General features: G+C 45.1%; 2 protein-coding genes across 2 annotated transcripts; both read left to right on the forward strand.

The window, feature by feature from the left end:
• Window positions 1-5,882: 5,882 nt before the first annotated feature.
• Window positions 5,883-11,474, forward strand: LOC136652465 (vomeronasal type-2 receptor 26-like). Its single transcript, XM_066629407.1, has 3 exons — window positions 5,883-5,960; window positions 7,956-8,082; window positions 10,564-11,474. The coding sequence occupies exons 1-3, from the start codon at window positions 5,883-5,885 to the stop codon at window positions 11,472-11,474; spliced, it is 1,116 nt and encodes a 371-aa protein (XP_066485504.1).
• Window positions 11,475-14,829: 3,355 nt separating this feature from the next.
• On the forward strand, window positions 14,830-23,731 carry LOC136652466 (vomeronasal type-2 receptor 26-like). The gene is made up of 3 exons (XM_066629408.1): window positions 14,830-14,923; window positions 15,609-15,767; window positions 22,821-23,731. The coding sequence occupies exons 1-3, from the start codon at window positions 14,830-14,832 to the stop codon at window positions 23,729-23,731; spliced, it is 1,164 nt and encodes a 387-aa protein (XP_066485505.1).
• Window positions 23,732-26,437: the final 2,706 nt, after the last annotated feature.

A 26,437-nucleotide genomic window follows, 5' to 3' on the forward strand; every position in this document is an offset into this window, starting at 1 on the left:
CCCTCACTGAAGATCTCCAAGCAAATGCTCGGCAGGTACCTTCTGGACATACTCTAGGAGGATCTCCTGCTACAGGCAGAGGGTTGGACTGGAAGACCTTGTGGATCCCTTCCAACCATAGGATTCTGTGACAAAAAGGCAATTTAAGATATTTCACTTCCACATAGGTTAGAGACAAGAAATTACCAGCATACCCTGGCATTGTTATTTGCTGTTGAGGAGATCAACCGAGATCCCAATCTCCTACCTAATGTCACCCTGGGCTTCCACATCTATGACAATGCCTTTCAAGCAAGATTACGCTATGATAACCTTCTGTCCCTTTTGTCTGGAAAAGAAGACAGCTTCCCCAATTTCAAATGTGGTAATCAACCCAAGATTTCAGCAGTCATTGGAGGACTCAGTTCTGAAACGGCTATCCAACAATCCACCATGCTCAATCTCTACAAGCTTGCACAGGTAGGAATGAGAGGCACGCAGCACCAATTTATCAGGCAACATGTGTGTTCTATTTGATGCATCACACTTGAACACACACAAAAAATCACACACAAAAGGGTGTCAGGAATGCAACACTCCTTTGGCAGATCTTTCACGTTCTCAGTGGCATCACTAGAATTTACATTACCTGATGTGGCAGGCCAGCACGTCACCCCCATGACGGACCTCCTTCCACGCAGTGGGCAAGGCAATGACCAAGGTGGGGCACATGGTGATGTAGTATTGCCACACCCCCACTGGTTTTTTAGCTATACCTTTTGATAGAACAGATATTTCAACATGTTTTTTTTTCTTTCTTTCTTTTTCATTGCATTCTGCTGTAAATCACACATTGAATGGTATCTAACATAATGGTATTTTTCCTACAAATAGCGATTTTAGCGATTTTGGTCACTACTGTTGTCATCCCCCTGAGGGTGTCACTTTACTTATTGGTTCCATGCTGCGTCATAATAACATCCCATTAGCTCTTTGAACAATCAGTCTCATTAGTCCATTTTGAATTAAGGAAATGTACTTTTTGGGACCCAATTGTATCCAGTTTTCCAGTGCTGGTGCAGCCGTGCCAATGGGGTATGCACTGTTTCCTGTGGTGGGGAAGCATTTCAAAGAAGCCTCCTCAAGATATGGGAACACTCGTTCCCTTATCTTGGGGCTGCATTGTGGTTGCACTGCTGCTGAAAAGTTGGATAGGATTGGGCCCTTTGTTACATAAGACAGTTGCATTTTTGTTTTCTGGTTTTTTGACCATAACATTCGATAGAGTGGAGATATTTCACCCTGGTTTTATCCATTTTATCAATGTGTAAATTACACATTGAATGGTATGTAAGATGTTGGTACTTTTCCTATAAATCACGATTTTAGTGATTTTGGTCAATAGTGCGTGTCACCCCCCAAGTGTGCATCATCCAGTGTGGCCTGCATCCCTCCATACTGCCCTAGTGATGCAACTGCATGTTCTGGACCTGTGGAGCATTTTGTAGAGGTCATGTGTTTCTACATTTGTTTTTAACTGTTTCCTTTTGTGTGCCAATCTGAATTGCATCAGGTCCAGGATAAAAATGCATCCATACTAGATTACATATTTAGGATTGTTGAGTATTGGTCCCATATTAAGTGCTGGCACTCCAGTGCAGTTGCATGGTCAGGCAAATCTAGACCAGTGGTTCCCAAACTGATTTTTGGTGGGTTGCGAAGAGCTGGGCAGAGCCTCCAATAGAAATAAAAATATATGATACAGCTATAGAAATACAAATGCAGGCATGATCAGATAACTATTGCCTCAAGCTCTGAGGCTATTCAAAATTCCGATAGCTGCTAATTGTCCTGCAAACAGCTCAGCTCCTGCAGTTTGCAAGGAGCTGAGGTTTGGCAGTTTGCAAGCTTGTGTAACTATAGGGAGTCAAATGTCTTAGTTGATGCCCCCTAATAAAGAATTCCAAAAAACTCAGAAGAAGAAGATGATGATGATGATGATGATGATGATGATGATGATGATGATGATGACGACGATGATTTCTGGGGATAAATGTGGGAAAGGAAGAACAATCATTCATTCAAGTTCATTAGGGTTGCTTCATTATGAGAAATAGATCAAGTTTTTGTAAATAAATAAATAAAAATATTATTACTTGTAAGTAAATAATAAAAGTATTTTTTAATTTTTTTTTCTAATTTTGTTTTTAGTCTCATAAACCTAGGTGGTTCCTGATAAGAGTGTCATTTTAAAAAGTGGATCCTGATGCTAACAAGTTTGGGAACTACTGATCTAGACAATAATAATGAACTATTCAATAATGAATAATGAATATATAAACAGTTCATTATTATATTCTAGATCAGTACATATATAGTCTAGATCAGTACATTTATACTAATATATATATGGATGTGTGAGTACTTATACTTCTACAATTTCTTATCTTTCTGTTAGTCAATTTGGACTCTATATTTTATATTCATTCCTGACTGAAATGGTTTACTGCGGTAAAATTAATATCAGAAGCACACACAGAAAAAGTAAGTGAGAACCGTTAAACCATCAACAGTTAGACACTTAAGCCAAATACAGGTTGGGTCTCATTATTCACGAGGGTTCCGTTCCAAGAACTCACATGGATGGCAAAAAACGCATTAAAGCAAATCAATTTAAAGTATCTTTGCTCTGGTGATTTCAAAACAGACTTGATGACCTTTGTAATGCACACAGAGGCCGTCAGTCTCTCTCCAGGCTTCACTAGGAAGCAGCAACCCCTCCCTTTACCAGGAGTCCCAACAAGGGGGAATGAATGGAGAAGGTGATAAAGTTGCCATTGAGCCTTCTTTCACATGCTCAGGGGGAAGGGAGGAGTGAAGCCTGCAGAGAATGATTGATGGATTGTCAGCCTGCTGCCCTCTCTGGCATTATTAAATGACTGTTGTACTTTAATTTAAAGGGTCCTTCTCATCAGCTTTGACACAGAAAAATCTGTGGATACTTAGGTTATAACTGTAATCACTTGTATGACTGTCTCTATGCAACAGTAAAAAGCAGTTTTTTAAACGGTGATTTTAAAGGGGTGCATTTTTCCCCTTCTCCGGGGATCAGCACATTCCTTCTCATTTGCAGGGGCCATTCGTGTTGAATCAAAACTGTGTATAAAAAATCCGTGTATAACAAGGCTGGACCTGTATAAGTTAAACCATCGATGGTAACAGTCACTGAAACAAAGACCTGTTCTGTTTTGCTCAAGACAAAAGTTTTAAGTTTAAAGCTCAGCAAAGGGGGAGATCTACTCACCTTTCCAGGGGAAGGGTTTCATAGTATTGAATCCACAGCAGGGGAGCTTTGACCAATGTTCTCATCAATGATAATGATGGAATAGATCACAAAAGTTCTACCTCTTCCCCCCCTCCCCCATCTTCAGCTCAGCTATGGCTCACTTCAGCAAAGATTGAGAGACAAAACTCAGTTCCCTTTTTTGTACCAAGTGGCCCCAAATGAAGATTCACAGAGCGAAGGGATAGTGAGGATCTTACGATATTTTCAGTGGACATGGATTGGACTCATCATTTCAGACGATGATAGTGGAGAGGCGTTTGAACACCATTTGAAATCACTGCTCAGTTTGAGTGGCATCTGTGTTGACTTCACAAGAAAGACCCCATTATTTTATCGCCCATCTGGTAGCATATTTATATCCACCATGGATTTCAAATGTGACATTCCAATAGTCCTTACTAAGACAAAAACCAATGTGATTGTTGTATATGGGGATGCACAGTCCATGAATGGTTTACAAATGATTATGAATGTCTATAAACCATATAAAAGGTCACCCTTGAAGAAAGTTTGGATCACAACAACCCGTTGGGACTTCATTTCAACCATAATTACTGGGGATGCAGATTTCAAATCCTTCCATGGCTCCCTGTCCATAGCAATCCACAAAAATATGGTGCCAGGATTTCAAAAGTTTCTACAGACTTTTAACCCTTCCCAGCATGGAAATGGTTTGTTCATGAAAAGTTTCTGGATTGCTTTGTTTGGCTGTTGGAATGAAAAATCTGCCATGCCCGTACCACTCTGTACAGAGGAAAAAAAGTTAGAGACTCTTCCTGAGACTGTGTTTGAAATGGACATGTCTGACAAAAGCTACACTATCTACAATGCAGTCTATGCCTTGGCACATACATTACATGCCATTCATTCATCCAGGCCAAGAACATCGGTAGAGACTTCCAAATGGAAACTTCACACCATGCAATCATGGGAGGTAATGACGGAACTGTGTTTATTGCATTATTGAGACCTTCGGGAGAGTGTGTGGATGTGTTCAATGTAAACAGCAGTTGGCTAAGATGCTGATGTGCATTGGAAACATGATGAGGAGTTTAAATCTTTAATGTCACTGTAGTCCAATCTGGATTGACCCTCACTCGGAAAATATTTGTTGCAGGGATGGGAGGGATAGTCTCATTCCCTCTTAGCTGTTGGCTAGTGTTGGTCAGATCTGCCGAGGCTTTGCTGAACTTTACCTCTGCTTTTCTGTCAGTCATTCAATCTTGTCTTTCATGTTTTGAATACTCTCGGTGCATGCATGTTGTTTTTTTGCAAATATGTGTAACAATTTCTTAAGTAAATGCAGCAAGGTATGAATGAGTGAACACTGTATTCCACGGGAGCCAGGAAGTAGCCAGAGGTCTCTGCGTCTCCTTCCCCCAAGGAAAGCCACAGGCCCCGCAATGGGACTTCTCATCTCTGCACTGGATATTTTGCTCGTGCAGATGAGAAAACCTCCATGTTGGGCTTTGCAGCTCAACTCAGAGGATAGGATCAGGCGTAAAAGAGCTCTGCCAGTCCCATCTCCCTCTTGGGCTGGTCACTCACCCTGCCCCACTCTCCCCCACCCCAGAACAACTCCCCCTCGCCCTGAAAAGCTCACCTTTGGGCTTACATTTGGGGGCTCCTGCAACCTTCCCATTCAGTGCTAAGGCCAAGCACCGACGCGCGCTGATGCAGCACAGGTGGCCTCTCCACCCTGGGTACTGCAGACATTCCTTACAGCATGTTTGCAACACCCAGCGTCGGTGCGGAAGCTCAGTGCCTGTACTCAAATTACACAGGATTGGGCCCTTAAACCAGGATCTCTGAGCAGCTGTTCTCAGACTTCAGGGTGGAAATTTTGCTAGTGAGTCTTCTCTGTTCAGCAGAAGAGGATGTGATAGTTGCATTGAGGGCTCAAACCTACCCAGATTTCCAGTGCTGATGCATCTGCAGAGCACTGCTGAGGTACCTTGTGGAGGCCTGTGTGACTACTCCCCCACTGCAGGAGGCAGCACACACCTTGTTGGCATGTCTGCCTCCATGCTGGTACTCTGGATAGGATTGGGCCTAGCCCCCAAGAAAAAAGACTGCAGTCTAGGCAAACTAACACATCAACTGTTTGAATCCTTCTCATGTTATCGCCTGAATGTGCTTCAGTGAAAGAAGGGATTCAGTCTCCAGTGCAGGAATTTACATTTGTGGTATGGTATTTGTGGTATGGAAATCTTTCCATAGTTGCAAACACTTGCTGCAAGGGAGTGGCGCCAGGATGCAGTGCTCTTGTTGTCTTGTGTGCTCCCTAAGGCACCTCGTGAACTACAGAAGCTGGACTGGATGGTCCTTTGGTCCTGATCCAGCAAGGTTCTTCTTATGTTCTTATGCTCTGGTTTTATAAATCCTGAGATCTGATCTTCATTTCCAGCTTCATCCATTTTTGAGAACAATTCATTTCAACAACAACGCTGGGAATGAAGTGTTTTTCAGTGAAGGCATAGAATTCTCCACTGGATATGACATTCTGAACTTCATCACTTTCCCAAATAAATCCTTCATTCGAGTGAGAATTGGGAGGATGAATTCTCAGGCCTCCTCCAACCAAGGGTTCACCATTAAGAAAGAGACCATTATTTGGCCTAGCAGCATCAACCAGGTGAGTGTTTCAGATTCTGATTTCCTGTGGAAGCTATTTTATTTCATCCATGCCTCTGGCTCTCTAATTTTTCCAGTTCAGGTTGAGTACCCCTTATCTGTAATTCAGAAATACAGAATATTCCGAAATCTGGAACATTTTTGAGCGTGACTTTTTTCTCCTAAAGAAAAAAAATCACAAACTGTGTTTCATGCACAAACCTTGTTTCGTGCACATAATTTTTTTTTTTTAAATTACCTTCAGGCTATTTGCGAAAATGTCATATGAAATATCAAAAAATTTTGTGTTTAAACTTGGGCCCCATCCCCAACATTTCTCATTATATATTTGCAAATATTGTGAAATATAGAAAAATCTGAAACCCAAAACACTTCTGGTTCCAAGCGCTTTGGATGAGGGATGCCCAACCTGTATGAGTGCCACAGAACTGATTCCGGCACATACCACATGGACATTGTCAGGGCCCCTCCCAGATGCTCTGACCCCTGACTTACCCTGGAGCAGGCACCCCATGCCCAGGGTGGGGAGGCTTCCCTGCCCTTGAGGGGGGCAAAGAAGGTTGGCTCACCCCAACCAGACAGAGGGGGCTGGCAGGGCAAACAAGAAAACAAACCACGAACAGGAAAGGCCTTTTCTGCCCCCCCTGGAGGAAGGGGAGGGGCCAAAAGGGGGCCAAAAGGAAGCCAGGGATGAGAGGGGGCAGTGAAGCAGGGAGCTGTGAGTTGAACAGCTCCTGCTCCCAAGCCAGGTGTGGCAGCTCTGCTAAGGAGGAGGACAAGGGTGCTGGAACCCCCTCCCGCTCCAGCCAATCTGAGGCCTCCCTGGGGGTGGGACAAGCCTACTCCAGGCCCCTCCAGGGCTGGGCCCCTCCAGACATCTTGTTCCTGTTAAAGGTTAGGCCAGCCATTTTCAACCACTGCAACGTGGAACATTGGTGTGCTGCAATCTGTTTGCAGGTATGCCTTGGGAGTGCCTTGGTCATTCATTAGTAGGGCAACTGGAGGATATGAGCCCCTCTCCACTGGCAGAATGGTGTGCCTGGTCAATTGTGAAAAATCTACTGGTGTGCCTTTAGCGCCTTCTCAGTGTGCTGTGAGATTAAAAAAAAGGTTGAAAATCGCTGGGTTAGGCTTTTCAGAACATCGTTAGCCCTGGCCTAGGATGTACGGATATCTTCTTTTAATTTATACCCACAGTTGTTTCCGTGATTATCAAAATGTCATAACTTTGGGTTATGACGTGTGTACATGTACTGATAAGTGACACACACAGGGTGGGGAGGCTTCCCTGCCCTTGAGGGGGGCAAAGAAGGTTGGCTCACCCCAACCAGACAGAGGGGGCTGGCAGGGCAAATAAGGAACACTGCAGGAAACAAACCAGGAACAGGAAAGGCCTTTTCTGCCCCACTTGGGGGAAGGGGAGGGGCCAAAAGGGGGCCAAAAGGAAGCCAGGGATGAGAGGGGGCAGTGCTGTGAGTTGAACAGCTCCTGCTACCAAGCCAGGTGTGGCAGCTCTGCTAAGGAGGAGGACTTGGGTGCTGGAACCCCCTCCCGCTCCAGCCAATCTGAGGCCTCCCTGGGGGTGGGACAAGCCTGCTCCAGGCCCCTCCAGGGCTGGGCCCCTACAGACATCTTGTTCCTGTTAGGCCAGCCATTTTCAACCACTGCACCGTGGAACATTGGTGTGCTGCAATCTGTTTGCAGGTATGCCTTGGGAGTGCCTTGGTCATTCATTAGTAGGGCAACTGGAGGATATGAGCCCCTCTCCACTGGCAGAATGGTGTGCCTGGTCAATTGTGAAAAATCTACTGGTGTGCCTTTAGCGCCTTCTCAGTGTGCTGTGAGATTAAAAATGTTTGAAAATCGCTGGGTTAGGCTTTTCAGAATATATTCTTAGCCTAGGATGTATGGATATCTTCAAACTTTGGGTTATGATGTGTACATGTACTGATAAGTTAGGCACAATTTAACTGCGCTGTCTCCGTATTGTGATCAGGGGTCTCCACATTCTGCATGTTCTGAGAGATGTCAGCCTGGATGCCACAGAAGAGCTCGTGAGGGAGAACCAACCTGCTGCTATGACTGCTTGAGATGCCCTGAAGGAACCATTTCAAACCAGACAGGTCCGCCATTCAGGAACCTCAGAATATACATGGGGACACTTGATAACTATGCTTTCGTCCTTCTCCTTTTCATCCCTGGCACTGAAATTGACATCTCAGGGATTCATAGTCACTGCCTCAGTTCATGTCTGGCTGTGATTTTAATCCAAACCGTACAACATGATGCCTTAATGCACCGGCAAATCCCTCCCCCCTCCTATTTATTTATTTTTCACATTTTCTACCACCCTTCCATGGGGCTCAGGGTGGTGCACATTGTTCCTCCCCTCTTTTTGTCCTCACAACAGCCTTGAGAAGTAGGTGAGGCTGAGCGATAGTGACTGGCTCAAGGTCAGGCAGGAAGCTTCTTGACTGAGCAGGGATCTGAACCTAAAAAGACCTGGTGTAGGTCCAAGGACATGAATTGGACAGCAGGTAGCCTATGAAAACAAAAGAAAAAAGTGTTTTTTTTTACCTCCCCTAGGCTGTCTGGTTTCCCCTCCCCCCCAGCCCATAGCATGGAGTGTGGTCTCTGTCAGCAATAGTAGTGTAGCTAAGGCAGGGCCAGGGGATACAGGGCCCTGGGTACCACATCTTGAGGGGTGTCAAGCCAGGGGATCATTCACAGGCATTCAGAGTGATTGAGGGCCTCCTTGCCACAGCAGTAGCTTCTGCACCCACTTCGTGGACACTCAGGACTGTTACGCACTGCTCTGAGCGGCTGATGGCTTTTTCGCTTTCCTCCCTCTTTTTGGAGGAAAAAAGGCCAAAGAAGCCATTGGAATGCTCAGATTGGCACACAACCACTCTGAGGGGTTGCAGGACTCAGAATGGTGGAAAAAGCAGTAGGACGCTCAGAGCGGCACTCAGCCTCTCTGAGCATGCTGTAACCTGGAAGTAATCGGCAGTGATGTCATCACGTCACCACAATTGCTTCCAGTTCAGGTATGTCCAGGAGGTGACATCGCAGGTCAGGGCCCTGGATACCAAAGGGGCCAACTACGCCTCTGGTCAGCAGCACTGCCCTCTCTGGACACGGACGCAGACACACACAGAGCCACACAGATTGCTTCCAGGTCTCTTCTCAGACCTGGACAATTGCTTAGACCTGGACAATTGCTTCTCAGACCTGGACAATTGCTTCCAGGTCCAGGACAATTGCTGATTGTCCTGATACTACCGAACTACCTAACTGAACTACCAAACTACCGAACTACCGAACTGATACTACCGAACTACCGATTGCCCTGATACTACCTAACAGGGATCTTTGAGGGCTCTAGGGTTCAGAACCAACAACTCTGAGCGCCCAAAACCCTGGGAGTGAGACCAAGTATACAACACACAGGAAATTAGAATCTGAAACACTCACCTGGTTGATGCTGCTAGGCCAAATAATGGTCTCTTTCTTAATGGTGAACCCTTGGTTGGAGGAGGCCTGAGAATTCATCCTCCCAATTCCCACTTGGATGAAGGATTTATTTGCTTCCAGGTCCAGGACAATTGCTTCCAGGACCTTCTCAGACCTGGAAAATTGCTTCCAGGTCTCTTCTCTTAACAGCCGCAGGAAGTCCTCCTGGAATGGATCTCATCTTTTGGGATGGGCACATCAGTCACTCTTGTCTCTTGAGCTGGAACATTTCATTTCAGCTGCACTGAACTGGAACACCTTTGTGTGATACACAGGCTGCTTTTCCATGACTAGGTGTCTCTTTCCTTGACTAGATGTCTCTTCAGCCTTGACAAAGCTATAAACACAATATAATCATCTGGTTTTGAGATGTCCCTTATTGTGACTGGTTTAGCCAAATGCCAACTGCTTTCCTTCTGCTTCTTGACACCGCTTCACTGACACTCCTCACACATGCATCAGTTATTCTAATTCCCGTAGTATCAGGAGGTAGCAGAATATTTCAAGGGAAGAGGGTAAAAAGTGAGAGAGTGATAAAAAAAATATATGACCTAGTAAGTAGTATCCATATCTGTTTAGACTCAGAATAGACGGTCTCTTGGCATAATGGATACCTTCTGAAACCTGATAACTCCTTCAGTAAGGTGATAATTTTCAACTACACCCTGGGCCCATGAGGTAAATTGTACATGTGCACAGGTTCAAAATGGGAGCCCAGGAGCCAAAGGAAGGGGCCTGACAATTTCCTGGGGTTTTTCATTTTCCAGTCTCCACAGAACCCATGTGGGGTGGGTGGGTGAAGGGGATACACCATACTTGGGCCTGGGGTCAAAAGGGGGGTCTGACTGGCAATCGGGGACCCAGAAATTTCCTGTAATTCAAAAAAAAATTACATATATTATGTAGACTGGCATTCACATTTTGTGTAACCCTACATAGTTTTATATATCCTAATTCATAGAAATTGTAATCCAATCAGAGTATGACTTTATGATCCAATGAAGAAAGGAAGGAGTTCAAATGATATCCCGGCAGGGGAGATGATTAGGATTGGCCTCAGTGAGTGGCATGAGACTGTCTTCTCTTTTCAGATGCATCTCACTGTGACAAATGCCCAGAAGATGAGCATCCCAGCAAGGATCACAGCCACTGTATCCCCAAAGTCATCACTTATCTAGCATACGATGAACCTTTAGGCACTGTTCTGGCTTCCACTGCATTGGTTTTCACTCTGCTCACAGCTGTGGTGCTTGCAACTTTCATCAAATATCGGGACACCCCCATCATCAGAGCCAACAATCGGGATTTCACTTACCTTCTGCTCATCTCCCTCTTGCTCTGCTTCCTCTGCTCCTTGCTGTTCATTGGACAAGCAAGCAGGTTGACCTGCCTTTTTCGACAGGCTGCTTTTGGAAGTGCCTTTTCTCTTGCTCTTTCTTGTGTGTTGGGCAAAACCATCACTGTGGTTCTTGCATTCGCAGCCACAAACCCAGGAAGCAAGATGAGAAAATGGGTTGGGAAAAAACTACCCTTTTCCATTATCCTTGTTGGTTCTATTGTTCAGGTTGGCCTCTGTGTCATCTGGCTGGGCACCTCTCCTCCATTCCCAGACCTTGACATGTTCTCCCAGCCTGGTCAGATCGTAGTGGTATGTAATGAGGGCTCAGGCACCATGTTCTATCTTGTTCTGGGCTACATGGGCTCTCAGGCCTTCATTAGCTTCATGGTGGCCTTCTTAGCCAGGAAGCTGCCTGACACTTTCAACGAAGCCAAGTTCATCACCTTCAGCATGTTGGTCTTTTGCAGTGTGTGGGTGTCCTTTTTTCCAAGCTACCTGAGCACGAAAGGGAAATACATGGTGGCTGTGGAGATCTTCTCCATTTTGGCCTCCAGTACTGGGTTACTTCTTTGTATTTTTGCTCCTAAGGTGTACATTATTTTGTTTAGGCCAGTCATGAACACCAGGGACCAATTCTTTAAGAAAAGGAATTCTACTAAGTAACTCCTTAGAGTCGTGTAAAGGCCCATGGCTGTGGCAAGGGTTGGAGGTTCTTTTTGGTTCCAATGAAGAAGGGAGTCCAATCCTAGCTTGTCATAAAACAGCTTTATTTATCAAAAATCTGAGAGCATCAACTTACAGGAGCACTTTCAGGCACAAGACTTACAAAACTCTAGGTGACCCACCGAGCCAGCAAGTCCCAGGAGCAAAGAATTGGCTGAACAGAGGGACTTATATAGGCTATAGGTTACTAAAAATATCAGCACAATGAGCAAGAACAGGCTAATTGAAAACAGAGTGACATATGTTGCTGAAATATAAACTATGCATTATTACTCTTTCCAGAATTCTCATCATTAAGAGTTATGAAGCAGGTGCAATGAAAAGATTGTTGTAGGCCTTAGTCTGGGAAAACACTGTGCATTAACAGCCCAATCCTAGCCACACTTTCCTGGGAGTAAGCCCCATTGACTCTAATGGGACTTACTTCTGAGTAGACCTGCATAGGATTGGCCTCCTGGTCAGCTGCAGGTCAGGTCATTTGCATTTGGGCCCAACTTCTCACGGGAATGTTGCAGAGATTTCCAGCGAAAAAGCAGACGGCTTTCTGAAAATGGAAGGCAAGGAGAGAAGATGGCCGCCAGGCCTTGCACCTGCCATTACAAGTAATTTGGAATGTTAGCAATCCCCGCTCAGTCTATCATGTGATGACCAATATTAGTAAGTCTGGGCTCTTCCAATCGGGGTGCTCTGTGTCCCCTGCTTCTCTTGAGAAATGGAACTAATTCTGGAATGAATCCTCAGGTATAGGATAGTCATTTGTACTATAACCCATTCTCTGGTTGACTTCTTGGCAATGGGTGCAGCAGAGTCAGTCATCTTACAGATTCATGTACCTGTACAACTCCCTCACTAGTTTTTAGGAAGAACATTTTCAAAAACCCGTAGCACTGCATGTTGAGTGCAGTGGAGTATTGGGTCAGCTATGCGTGTCTTATTAGGGAATCTGCAGCTGTGACTTTTTGAGCTCAAGTTTGGGGATCTTTGGACTCCCTAGGGGACTTCAGAGTCCACCAGAAGTTGGAAATTTGATTGAGTGAATGCGCCAGAAAGTCAGATAGCAAGTGACTTTTCACCCCCAAACTGTTGATGGAGGCTACTGGGGTCTTCTTCAAGCCATACCTATTGCAGCAAGAGACAGTACTTTTTAAGGTGATGGAACTTACGACTTGGGGCAGTTGCCCTTGCTAGCTCCTAGTTAAAGGATGGGGAGACATGTCCAGTGTTTCATTATAGGCTGGACATTGATGAAAGATCAGAAAGGATCTTGAGATACTTAACAGAAAAATAGGAAATATTGGCACAGCTGTAGAAGGCAGCTACTTCCTAACTGTGTTCATTAAACTCTATTGGAATAGTCCCTGGCTGTAAGTGACAAGGCATACAGCGTCTGCAGTATAATAGCAAGCCATCTTTGCAATGTCAGATTGGGGCTGTGGCCGTGCTTGGTCTTGGGAGAAGGGGAAGGCTCCCTGCAGATTTCAGGATGCCTCCTTTCAAAACGAAGCAGCCGGTGTCATGTCGCAGTTGGGTTTTGGAAAGGGATAGCATGAGGCAGAAGGATTGGTCAAAGAGGCCCAAATAACTTCTCCAGAGACTTCTTAGCTCAGGGGTGCTGGCTGAGACCCCCATAAGTAACTACAACAAATTCAACCTCCAAAGCTTCTTGACTTGTTAAGCTGTGCATGATGCAGTTTGGAGCTTCCTTGATGCCACACCACAGGCTGAAGTGGCATCGCCTGGGCTGTCTGGTTTACCTCGCCTGGGCTGTCTGGTTCCCCCTCCCCCCCAGCCCATAGCATGGAATGTGCTCTCTGTCAGCAATAGTAGTGTAGCTAAGGCAGGGCCAGGGGATACAGGGCCCTGGGTACCACACCTTGAGGGGTGTCAAGCCAGGGGATCATTCACAGGCATTCAGAGTGATTGAGGGCCTCCTTGCCACAGCAGTAGCTTCTGCACCATGGACACTCAGGACTGTTACGCACTGCTCTGAGCGGCTGATGGCTTTTTCGCTTTCCTCCCTCTTTTTGGAAGAAAAAAGGCCAAAGAAGCCATTGGATGCTCAGATTGGCACACAACCACTCTGAGTGCTTGCAAGAGGGGTTGCAGGACTCAGAATGGTGGAAAAAGCAGTAGGACGCTCAGAGCGGCACTCAGCCTCTCTGAGCATGCTGTAACCTGGAAGTAATCGGCAGTGATGTCATCACGTCACAATTGCTTCCAGTTCAGGTATGTCCAGGAGGTGACATCGCAAGTCAGGGCCCCAGATACCAAAGGGGCCAAATACGCCTCTGGTCAGCAGCACTGCCCTCTCTGGACACGGACGCAGACACACACAGAGCCACACAGATTGCTTCCAGGTCTCTTCTCAGACCTGGACAATTGCTTCCAGGTCCAGGACAATTGCTGATTGTCCTGATACTACCGAACTACCCAACTGAACTACCAAACTACCGAACTACTGAACTACCGAACTACCGAACTACTCTGTCTGAATAGTAGACAGAGTAATGGAGAAAAACTAATAACATCACTTTCTCGTGCTTCTTAAAGTTGCTTTTGCACAGCAGGCTTTGAAAAGGGTGACCCAAATGCATGTTAGCACCATGTTCCCAAGGGCCTCCATTTGTAGAGGTGGAATATTTTCTGAGTACAAAATATCAGGGACAAAGGTAGAGCTCTCAAATTCAAGAACTTGTAGTTTGGGCACTATTGAACATCTGGCTAGCCAGACACAGGATGCTTGTCTTCACACCTCCCAATGAGCAGAAAGGCCTTAACTGAAGTTACTACACAAAATCTTCCTTTATCTGCTCTACAACACAGAGTATCTGAGAAAGAGGCAAAGAGAGAGAGTGGCAATTATCTCCCCTATAATTAACAGTTATGTGATTAATTCCCTGCCATGCAAATCCCCCTCCCCAGGGATTTTGAGAAGCAATTTTCCAGGGTCATAAACAAAAAACAGATTCATCAGTTGTAGAACGTAATCATGAAATGGCATAAACAGTGATGTTTCTGATAAATGCTGGCATTGCTGGGCTCTGCCATTACCAGTCTTGAATAACCTATAATATGATGACTGTGTTCAGTCTAACAGATAGATTATGCCTTATCAATTACTGTAGTTGCTTGGAGTGTGCATGAAAGCTTCACGGCAGAAACAGATTGCAGAGACCTAAAATGCTGCTCCAGCTGTTGTTTCTACTGCTGCCCCAGGCCATCAGTGAAACCTCAGATGAAGTTTGTGAAGCAACAACTGACAGATATTCACGTGATTATTTAAAGCCAGGAGACCATGTCATTGGTGCAGTTTTGTCTGTACAAATTGTTACAGATCGAGGAGTGTCCTTCACATACTTACCCCCCAATCCTGGTTTTCATAGAGCCAGGTAAGTTTGCATGTATGTAGGAGGTTGATCATCATAGCATAAGCTTCAGCATTTCAGAACCAAACTTAGACCTCAATCCAACCCAATTTACCACTGCTGGTGCAGCCAATGGGGTATGTGCTGCATCCTATTGTGGGAAGGCAGTCACAGAGGCTTCCTTTATGTAAGGGAACATTTCTTACCTTTGGGCTGCATTGGAGCTGGAGAGTTGGATAGGTCCTAACCAGGTCTACTCAGAAGTAAGTCCTATTTTGTTCAATGGGACTTAGTCTCAAGAAAGTGTGGTTAGGATTGCAGCTTTAATGTCATAACTTTAGTCCTGACTGTGGTCAAGCCATGCACACTTTCACAAATAATTTCTGCGACAGTGACAATGAACCAGAAATGGAAGACAGTGACAATGGAAGAGCAGACTTGCACAGATAACATGAGAGTCTTATGTTATCTTCCTAACATCTTCCTCTTCCTTCTGGCAGCACCTAAGCTTCTTTGTTCTTCAACATTTCCCCCAAAAAACTTTACATTTGCAACTCTCCCTGTGCTTTGCGAACTGGGGGAGTGTGGGGGGGGGGGCAGGATGGGACTACTAATTGGCTACTAACGTAAGCAATTGAAAACGACTTATTTTCATGCAGGTCAGAGATAAAGAATTACCAGCATGCCTTGGCTTTGCTATTTGCTGTAGAGGAAATCAACAGGGATGCAAGCCTCATGCCCAATGTCACTCTGGGCTTCCACATCTACGATAATGCCTTCCAAGCCAGATTAAGCTGTGATGTCCTTCTGTCCCTGCTGACAACGGAAAAAGACAGCTTTCCCAATTTCAAGTGTGGAAAGGAACCCAGTACGTCAGTAGTCATTGGAGGACTCAATTCTGAAGCTTCTATCCAGACAGCTACCATGCTCGATCTCTACAAGATTCCACAGGTAGGGGTTTGTGGGATGAAGCATCAGCAATTTACCATTGACACACAGTTTCCACAAACTACAATAGTCTCTCTCTCTCTCTCTCTCTCTCTCTCTCTCTCTCTCTCTCTCTCTCTCTCACACACACACACACACACACACACACACACACACACACACACACACACAAACAAGGTAGAGTTGCATGATGACATAGACTATGAAAAACTCTCTTGGGCTGGAATCCTATGCACATTTTCCTGAGAGTCAGTTCCATTGATCTCAATGGAACTTCTGAGTAGACATGCATAGGGTTGTGCACTTATTCAGGTTTTCCTGTTGGAGTATTCTACTCTAGCAGTGATTTTCAGCCTTTTTCATCTCACAGCACACTGATAAGACACTAAAATTGTCAAGACACACCATCATTTTTTTATTTTTTTTTGGACAAGTCACACCATGCTGCTGGTAGGGGAGATCACATCCCCAAATAGCCCCACTAATGAATTACCTCCTCTAATAAATGATCCATCAAACTTCTGTGACACACCAGAGGACCATTTGTGGCACATCAATGTGCCGCAGCACACTGGTTGAAAATCACTATAGGGTTCTACAGGTACTATAGGGTTCATATTGTTTGTTCCCTTACCCTGAAGAGACCTGGGGCTACTTCCCTGGCTCGACAGGATACAGTGGTAGCCATTTCGGCACTGTTGTAGCCCCGGGTGCTAGGGAAGCATAGGATTGGGCCCCTATTTAGCCACAGTTTGGCAAACGAAGCTCAGCAAAGAGATGTATCTTCTAAGCTCTCTCTGCAGAAGTTTCCATCGTTTTGGATGCATAACTGAAGAGCTCTGATTTCTAGCAAGGGTTGTTGTATCTTTCTGTAATGAATGAAGTCTTGTTCCTCCTCCCACCCCATTCAGTTTGGTTATGGCTCACTTCACCAAAGACTGAGAGACAAGGTTCAATTCCCTTTTTTGTACCAAATGGCCCCAAATGAAGCTTCTCAAAGTGAAGGAATAGTGAGGATCTTAAGATATTTCCAGTGGACTTGGATTGGCCTAATTGTTTCCAATGACGATAGTGGAAAAGAGTTTGAACAAAGCTTGAAATCCATGTTCAGCTGGAACGGCATCTGTGTTGCCTTCACAGAAAAGATGCCGTTATTCTCTCTCCACGGCTTAATTTCATCGTTTCACCTTTTGCTTACTAAATGGGAAGTGATGCCAATTCTTATTAAGACGAAAGCCAATGTGATTGTTGTATACGGGGATGGAAATTATATGTATGGTTTGCAAAGGGCGCTACATTTTTATGAAAATATCATACCACTAGGGAAGGTTTGGATCACGACTCCTCGATGGGAAATAACTTCAAAGTCATTTTTCCTTGAAACAGATGTCAAATCCTTCCATGGCTCCCTGTCCATAGCGACTCATAAAAGGAATGTGCCAGGATTTGAGGACTTCCTTCAAAGATATAACCCTTACCAGCAAGAAGAGTCTGAGTTTATGAAGGACTTCTGGTCTGATGCATTTAACTGTAGGAAAAATAATTTCAGGAAATTACTTTACATTCAACGCTGCACATGGAAGGAAAAGTTAGAGACTCTTCCTAGGACTGTGTTTGAAATGAGCATGTCTGACCAGAGCTACAGTATCTATAATGCAGTCTACGCCTTGGCACATGCCTTACATGCCATTCAATCATCCTGGCTGCAAATGTTGAAAGAAACCCCTAGTTGGGAACTTCAGACCATGCAGTCATGGGAGGTAACAATAAAAGTCGTGTTCATTGTATCATTGGGGCTTCGGTGAGCAAGTAAAATAAATAACAAATGAGTAAAGTAAATAGTAAATAGGAATACTATTAATACTAATACTACTACTACTACTACTACTACTACTACTACTACTAATACTAATACTAATAGATGGGAAAGGTGTTAATCTGGATTGGGACCAAGTTGTGGTGTTTAAACTTTCAATTTCACTCTAACTTGGCTCTTCCAGACTGGTATTGTTCTCATTGCTGGCTAGCACAGATCCGTTCTGCTGAGTTGTTGGATGTTACTCCTGAATTTCTATCAGCCATTTGGTATTTTCTGTCATTTTGCTCACTGTAGTATACTGCGTATTGAATTCTCATTTTACCAGAAGGTGCAACAATTTCCTTTAAAGAACATATGGCACAATCCAAAACAGCCCTTGGGCTGGCACATGGACTTGTGCCAGTCACTGAGGGCTGCCTCCAGCGCCATTGTGCTGGAGGAAATGTAGGTTAGCACTGGCTGAGTCAGGCTGGCATGGGGGCTTGGGGAGGGCAGGCAGGAAGGAGGCATTCTGGAGTGGGCGGAGGGCTGGCGGGCCTGCAGGTGGGTCGTGGACGAGCAGGAGGTGGGGCCTGGATTTGGCACTTTTCCGAATCCAAAGTCCTGGGTGACCCGGAGCAGCCGTGGGTTGCTCGGATCTGTGCCACCTCTTTAGGTGGTGCAGATCACAGTAGCCCCATTGGGGCTGCTGCAGTATTACCTGGGGTAATGTATTCCCCTTGCCCCAGGCTGAGCTGCAGGCTGCCCCAACCCTACTCTGGATGTGGGACAGGCCAGTTGGCCTCCCCATTCCAGCGTGGGTTAGAATTGGGCTGATAGTGAAGTATAAGAGATGCAAGTGCTTGGACTTTCTCAATGTGGGTGAGAGAGAGAGAGGAATGTGTGGTGTTGGGTGGCAGCTGACGCAGAACCGCCCTGACAGATTCTACTAATAATTGTTACATTTTCTCCTATGATGGCACAAGCTCTCCAACGGCTTACTTTGGAGAAAGTGGGTGGAGAATCTCCCCCCCCCTTTTAGAGGGGGCCGCAATGATTTTCTGTGGACTCCAACAGGCAGTTCTGCCTCACCTGACACCCCACAACATACATCCCTGGTGTGTGTGTCTAAGTGTGAAAATGTGCAAAGAACTGAAGTCAGGAACATGGAGAAGTTTTTTTCAGAGCTCAGGGAGGAAATTCTGTAACGGGATCTTTAGTTTCTCTGGAAAAGAGAAGTTTTGTAGCATGAATTCATCTTGGATAAAAAATGCAAAAGGGACTGGAAATCTTAGGGTGTGAAAAATCCTTCCATGCCTGCACGCCTTTGCCCTGGCTGTGGAAATCCTGAAGTGTGATCTTCCCATCTAGCTTCACCCATTTTTGAGAAAAGTCCATTTTAACAACAGTGCTGGGCATGAGATCTTTTTCAATGAGATCATGGAATTCAACAGTGGATTTGACATTCTGAACTTGGTGGCTTTCCCAAACAAATCCTTCGGCCGACTGAGAGTTGGAAGAATAGATTCCCAGGCTTCCTTGAACCAAAGCTTCACTATGAAGGGAGATGCCATTATCTGGCCCGGCAAATTCAACAAGGTGAGCGATCCAGATTCCAATTCCCTAAGTAATTTCTTTTCTTTCACACCTCTGACTCTGATAACCACTTTTCCACTATCACTGCCAAGGCATCTCACACGTATGAAGTTACTAACTTGTATTGTCAGCAACTGGCTCTGTTGAAAAGATTCTGATGAATATAACAAGAGTTGAGGGTGCAAACTCCAAATAATATACAGGGGGGGGGCTGTATCAGCAGATCCCATATCCAGGGTTTCACGTATCCAAGGAAATGGGCACCCCCATTCGGCCCCCCCTTCAAGTTCCTTGGGGCATCTCCTGTATCCATGTTGGGTTCAGGAACAGGACTCTTGCCGGTAAGGAGGGGGAGGCCTGTACTGAAGCACCCTAATTCTGGTATATGGTTGTTGGCTTAGCCTGCAACTTAGATCACAGGTACCACATTCTTTGGTCCTTGCCAACTTATTGCTGCTTACCTAAGGCTGCAATCCTAGCAGCACTTTCCTTAGAGTAAGCCCCATTGAACAAAAGAGGTCTTACTTCTGAGTAGACCTGGTTAGGATTCTGCCCACAGTCTGGCTATCAGCAGAGATCAATGTGTCAACACCCCAAAATACTGAAGCAGAATCTGAGCTGAAATGTTCCTGCCTATTTTTGTACCCCAGTCTTGAGTTAGTCTTATGTTACACTGTATTCTGTCCTGAACCCCTGGGGGCTGGGGGATAAGAATAGGCCCTCAGTTTGGCTGTACTTGTCGTAAGAGGTGACTAAACAGCCACCGGGTAGATGGGACTCATTAGCCTGGGAAGGCAGCTCATCTGAGAGAAGGATAACTCTGATCCAAAACCTCCACTGCCTTGGGGCTACATCCAGTTATGGAAAAGGCTTCAGGAGTCAACCTCGAGGCAAAATCCAGAGCTGGAGTCCCTGAGGTAGTTCATGGCCAAACACAGTCACGTTCTGGCAACTCCTGTGACGCCGCTGGAACCAACCGTATTGGCCTCTGCCTTTCCATTGGACCATTTCAGCGACGTGGAGAGGGGGGATTTTCTGCATGGGTAACTGTCTATCCTCCATATCTACTTTACCCAGGCTTTGCGCACTGGAGAGGACACTCTGTTCCAGAGCCACTATTCAGAGCGCAATACCATAGTCTTCCGAGACTGAAGGATGACAGCAACAAATTATGTCCTGGTAAAATAATCCTTAGCCTGCACCTAGAAACCATTACTCACATTCCATTCATTGTAGGTGCAGTCTGTATACAGTACACCTAGATTGTAGTTTTGTAAATCAGGTGCATCGATTCATGCACCTGAACCCAGATGAATATGTTCCTAGATATATGTTGTATACCTGGGTACAGCATAATACGTTTGTCATTTCAGACAAACATTAAACATTCCAAGGATGGGGGTTGGCTAATTCTGTTTCATCTGCAGTGGAGTGAGGCTAGTTTACAGGACTCCAAGAATCTACATATATTCTGCTACAGGGATTTGGAAAATCTGTGCATGGCTGGGCTGTCTGTTTTGAAGGCAAAACCAGAAGAGGTCATAGTTACGAAGAATAGCTTCCTAACCATTCTGTTGTGTCATCTGGCTTTAACTCAGTTCTGCCCAGCCCACAGGTGTACACAGTTGGTCCCTGTTGCAGAAACAATGGGCAGAAACAGCTTAAGACGGGCACCATCAGAATGAGGGCAGAAAGAGACATTTTGAAATGAAATTTTTCTTGCAAGATTCCATGGGCTAAGTGGAAGACATTGCCCCAAATAACTGTACAGCAGCCCTCCAATAAGGTTCCTAAAGCAACTGTAGGTATTTCATTTCCATTTATGTTTGTAAAGGTGGAACTTTTTTATGTGCAGGGGTTTCGTTCCCTGAAGTTCCACAATTGGGGAAATCCACGTTGTGCCAAATCAACCAGAAACACGTGATTTTACACAAATTACAGCCTCAGAGCCCATGTCTACTCAGAAGTAAGTCCCATTCTAGTCAATGGGGCTTACTCTCTGGAAAGTGTGGAGAGGATTGTAGCCTAAATCTAATGCTTGGGATTGCTGGGAAGACTTGCTTGCTGGGCTGTTTTGCTTATGTAGGCTACACCACAGAGAGCCTGCAGGAGCTTAGTCTGAAGGAGGGGGGAATTTGGCAGAGGGTGCCTGGAAAATGTGGGTTTTTTAAAGCAATCCCCCTCTGTTACTACTGTGTGTGTGTGTGAGAGAGAGAGGGAGGGAGGGAGAGCGATCCTCTTTGCTGCACCACTTCTGGCTACAGGGGTTTCTCCCTTAGCTTCCCCTCTCCCCACAAGATTCTCACTGATTTTTTTGGAGTTTTCTGCGCTTGCCTCTTTGATGGCTCAGGGGCTCCAAGGAGTCTTTCTGTTCCTGCGCAAGGCGCACAATCTTCAGAGCCTCTTCCATGGCTCCAGGGCTACTTCTGTGGCTATGCAACACACAGCTTTTTTGCAATGTTTCTGTACCTTGAAACAGAGGCAGACACCATCACGGGGCAAAGGTGTGTGCGACTTTGAATTGCCCCCCGCCCATTCTCATTGAGATAAAAAACCAGTGTATAAACTGTGGCACCTGTATATCATTTTAAATGACAGGGCCATTGTATCCTGGATAGCTATGCCCCAGTCAAACCCATGCTGTTATTGGACATTTGTGTCTGTTGTTTTTGTACCCTGAACATTTGTGTCCCAATATAAGTATACTTATATTTGATGTGTTTTTTTATTTTTATTTTTAAAACACCAAGGTAGAGTTAGGGCTGGGATAAGAGGCTTAGCATATATAAAATGGGGGTTGCTGCCCAGTTACATTTAAATACAGGTATTTATACAGGTATTTTATACAGGTATTTATACAGGTATTTTGCTTTTTGCCCAGCTTTGGTGGGATGCCAAAAAAGGGACACACACACACGCACACACACAAACACAAACTAGATGTGACTATCCAGGGATGACAATGACCGGAATACATTTGACGAAGGCACAATCAACATAGGGTACGATGTGCTTAAATGCACAGGTACATTCAATAAAGTTAAACTGCATTTGCTTCACATTATGGTCAGAAGTTGCCACATTCTGCCTGCTCGGAGAGATGTCGACCTGGATACCACAGGAAGGCTCGTGAGGGAGAACCATCCTGCTGCTATGACTGTCTGCAGTGCCCTGAAGGGACTGTGTCAAATTATACAGGTAGGTGACTCAGGAGCTTCAGGAAATATATGGGGACATTGAATAAAAAAGGGGGTTACCCTTCTCGTTGGCATTCTTTCAAATTTCTATTTGACATCATTTTTCATGTAGTAAAGCCTCTGAGTAGCACCATTCCTGGTCCAGAAAGGGAAATCTCAGTGAGTCGACTAGCAGAAACTGGCATGTATGTGAAGCACTGCTGGGGATGTGGGGACCAGTAGGCCTTATACTGGTAGCAGCACACCACAGACAGGTGAAGAGGCTGGCATCCATGGCATGACAGCCATGCCTCATGGTCCCCTGGCATATCACACAGGTAGGATTGGGTCACCAGTGGGTTGAAAATGTCACCGATCTTCTCAAATTGTCTCCTTTTTTCAGATGCTTATCACTGCGACAAATGCACTGTAGGTAAGTATCCTGTCAAAGATCAAAGCCACTGCATTCCCAAAGGCATCACCTACCTGGCATATGATGGAATTTTAGGTCTCAGTTTGGGCTCCACTGCACTTGCTTTCACTCTGCTCACAGGCTTCGTGCTTGTAACTTTTATCACACATCGAGACACGCCCATCGTCAGAGCCAACAATCGGGATTTTACTTACCTTCTGCTCATCTCCCTTTTGCTCTGCTTCCTTTGCTCCTTCCTGTTCATCGGACGACCTGGCAAGATGACCTGCCTTCTTCGACAGCCTGCTTTTGGAAATGCCTTTTCTCTTGCTCTATCTTGTGTGTTGGGCAAAACCATCACTGTCATTCTTGCGTTCACAGCCACAACCCCAGGAAACAAAATGAGGAAATGGGTGGGGAAAAGACTATCTACTTCCATTATCTTTGCTTTTTTTATTGTTCAAGTTGGACTCAGTGCAATCTGGCTGTGCACTTCTCCCCCATTCCCACACCTTGACATGTTCTCTCTACCTAGGCAGATCATAATGGTATGTAATGAGGGCTCAGACACCATGTTTTACCTTGTTTTGGGCTACATGGGCTTTCAGGCCGTCATCAGCTTCACCATAGCCTTCTTAGCCAGGAAGCTGCCTGACACTTTCAATGAAGCCAAGTTCATCACCTTCAGCATGTTGGTCTTTTGCAGCGTGTGGGTGTCCTTTTTCCCAGGCTATCTGAGTACAAAAGGCAAATATGTGGTGGCTGTGGAGATCTTCTCCATTTTGGCCTCCAGTGCAGGACTGCTCCTTTGTATTTTTGCCCCTAAAATGTACATTATTTTGTTGAGGCCACATATGAACACCAGAGACCAGTTCTTTAAGAAAAGAAATTATATGAAATAATTCAGTAGAGCAGCCTTTCCCAAACTGTGTGTCGCAACCCACTGTTGTGTCAACCTCACAAGCTCATGTGAGGTGGGTCCTCCTGTTCACACTCGCATCCAAATAACTCCAAATAGAAGCCATTCCAGAGGCAATAGTGACCCTGCAGGGTTTGTCTGAGTCACACCAGTCCGATGACCCTCTCTAGTTGCCTCCACGGGCCTCCGAATGGCCCACACAAGCTCCCAAAACTTCTAGTTTGCCTTTGAAAACTGGAAGTGGCTTTTGGAGGCTTCTGCAGGCCATTTTGGGGCCTGTGGAGGCCAGTAGAGTGGGTTGCCAGCTCAGGGCAACCCTGAATAGGCCTTCCAGGCACCACTGAGAGCATCACAACCCACCTTGGAGGCTGGTTGTGGTATCAATAAGATTGGGAACCACTGTAGTAGTTTGTAACACAAGCAATCCTTTCTTAGAAACTAACTGCAGAGAAGGCAACAATAGGAGCGAGCCACTTTATCTAGACAAGAACAAACTGAATCACTTTTCATCAAATTCAAAGTGATCAGGATCACTTGGCCATCACCAGTCATGACAGGCTTATCTCTAAAGTCCAACTCTTAAGATGGAACTCAAGAGGAATTCATCTCAAATCTTGCTTTATGTCATGTGCAAAAACATGAGAACATGGGAAGAGCTAATATGTTTCAAGCCCCCTCCTCATTTGCATGATAAGTGCATGAGCACATGGTAGATGACCTTTGACCTATCACACAAAAGCATCATGGGGCAATGTACTTTAGGTCTTGCTTGTACACACATGCAAACACACCTGTCTCTTTGAAACCATGGGGAGGTACCATCCAACCATCCTACATATTATTTCTAGAAACATACGTAAAATAAATAATACTGTGTAACACAGAAAAGTTTATGTTCAATTTTTAATGTTCTACAATTCAGAGGTACTGATTAAAATGGAAATCTGACAGGTTTTTGTATCATCAAAACATTTTCAGTTATCTTAAAATTTGTGTTTTTATTAATCCTGTATCCTGTGCATTGTAACATACATTGTATCATACTTCTGCCTACATTTTGGAGTAGAGTAACTATGGATGCAGTGCCAAAAATAGCAACCTTTTTGAAATTCTCACACTGAAATGAATTTTAAAAGCATTAAAGCATTCAGAGAAATATAAATTTGTTCACATTTTATTACAAAGTACAATTTTACCTTGCCAGTTCCTACTGAGAATGCCCTGAATCCGCATATATGATCAATACTAGAAACCACATTCCTAAGCAAATTTAAGGTATTTTTTTTGTTACATTCCACCACTTTTGATGTCAACTTCTGATCTAGAAGTATCACCTTTCCTATTGTGACCTTTTTCTCAAGTACGTCCACTGGAAAGGACAGCTGTGCACAGGAGTGGGCAGCTTGCCCCATACTTAGGAGTTTGTTCAACACCATCCTTCCCCAAACTGAGCCTCTTTTCTGGGGCCAAGCAGGTGTGCATCCACATCTCAGCCATCTCAACTTCCAATGGGACAGGACCACTGTTCCATGATCGCCATGGCACTCCAGCCAAGGCCCATCCCATACCGTGAAGTACTACTAGTTGGAAAAACCTTAGGGAAACTGCTCTTCCTCATCCGAGCTAAGTGACACCTTGTACAATGGATTAACAGCCCAGCAGTCCTATCCAGCTCCCTCCTCCACCAATGCAGGAGTGCCAAAACTCCCCCATCACTAGTCTTACTTGTATCTTCCTCTCCAGGGCTTCATTGTGTCCCTCAGACTGCCCCATCTTCTGCCAGCCTTTCCTGTCTCGCAGGGCCTGTCCTTGTAGTGCTGGGCTATGGCTATTGCTACTGGCTAGGGCAGGCTGGTCAAATCACAAATCAAAGGCCCACTGTCCAAATCTGGACCGCAGAAGCAATTTATCTGGCCCCCATTCTAATTGGGCTCTCATAGCTTGATAATTGGGCTTTCTCATAGCTTGAAAGTGCAAACAACATTTGCACATTTTCTCTTCTCTCATGTGTAGCTAATGAGTATCTATGTGAAAACAAAGTGCTTATTTCTGGCCATCATCTGCTTGATGATGTCACTTCTAGTTCTCAGCAGGCAGGATGAATGCAAACTTCAGCCTCTGTATGAAATGAGTTTGACATACTGGACTAGGGGATACAAAGACAGCTTCTCCAGGCTTGCCTAAGCTCCTGCATGCGCCCATGCTGGCGTGCTTGAGATGCTGGTTGGGGGAATCATCCCCAGCATTGGGGTTGGTCCAGCCAAGGCTCACAACAAACTGCTTTCACAATGCTCTGGCTGATGTAGAGGCTTCTGGGGCAATTCTTCATTATGGCCAAAGGACATATTGCAGCCTGGCATGGGTTGCATGCCTGTGACTCCATCAGCAGGGAAGGACGGCGCTGTAGGACTGAGCAGATCGTGGTCATAGTCATGTCATGAATTATATTATTTCTGAGAAATGTATATCCCAGAAAGAGCAGATTCCATTAAAAATAATTAGGATTCCCCATTTGAATAATCCCTTTCTTATTAAATGCAAGAAAGCCATTCATTCATTCATTTATTATGAAAAGGTCTTATTTTTTATTGTTAGTACAACAGTGATGAGCCCTGCTCAAAGATATAGAGCAGTGTTTCTCAAACTGTGGGTCGGGACCCACTAGGTGGGTTGCAAGCCAATTTCAGGT

Source organism: Tiliqua scincoides, chromosome 5, assembly GCF_035046505.1.
Source record: "Tiliqua scincoides isolate rTilSci1 chromosome 5, rTilSci1.hap2, whole genome shotgun sequence".
NCBI lineage: Eukaryota > Metazoa > Chordata > Lepidosauria > Squamata > Scincidae > Tiliqua > Tiliqua scincoides.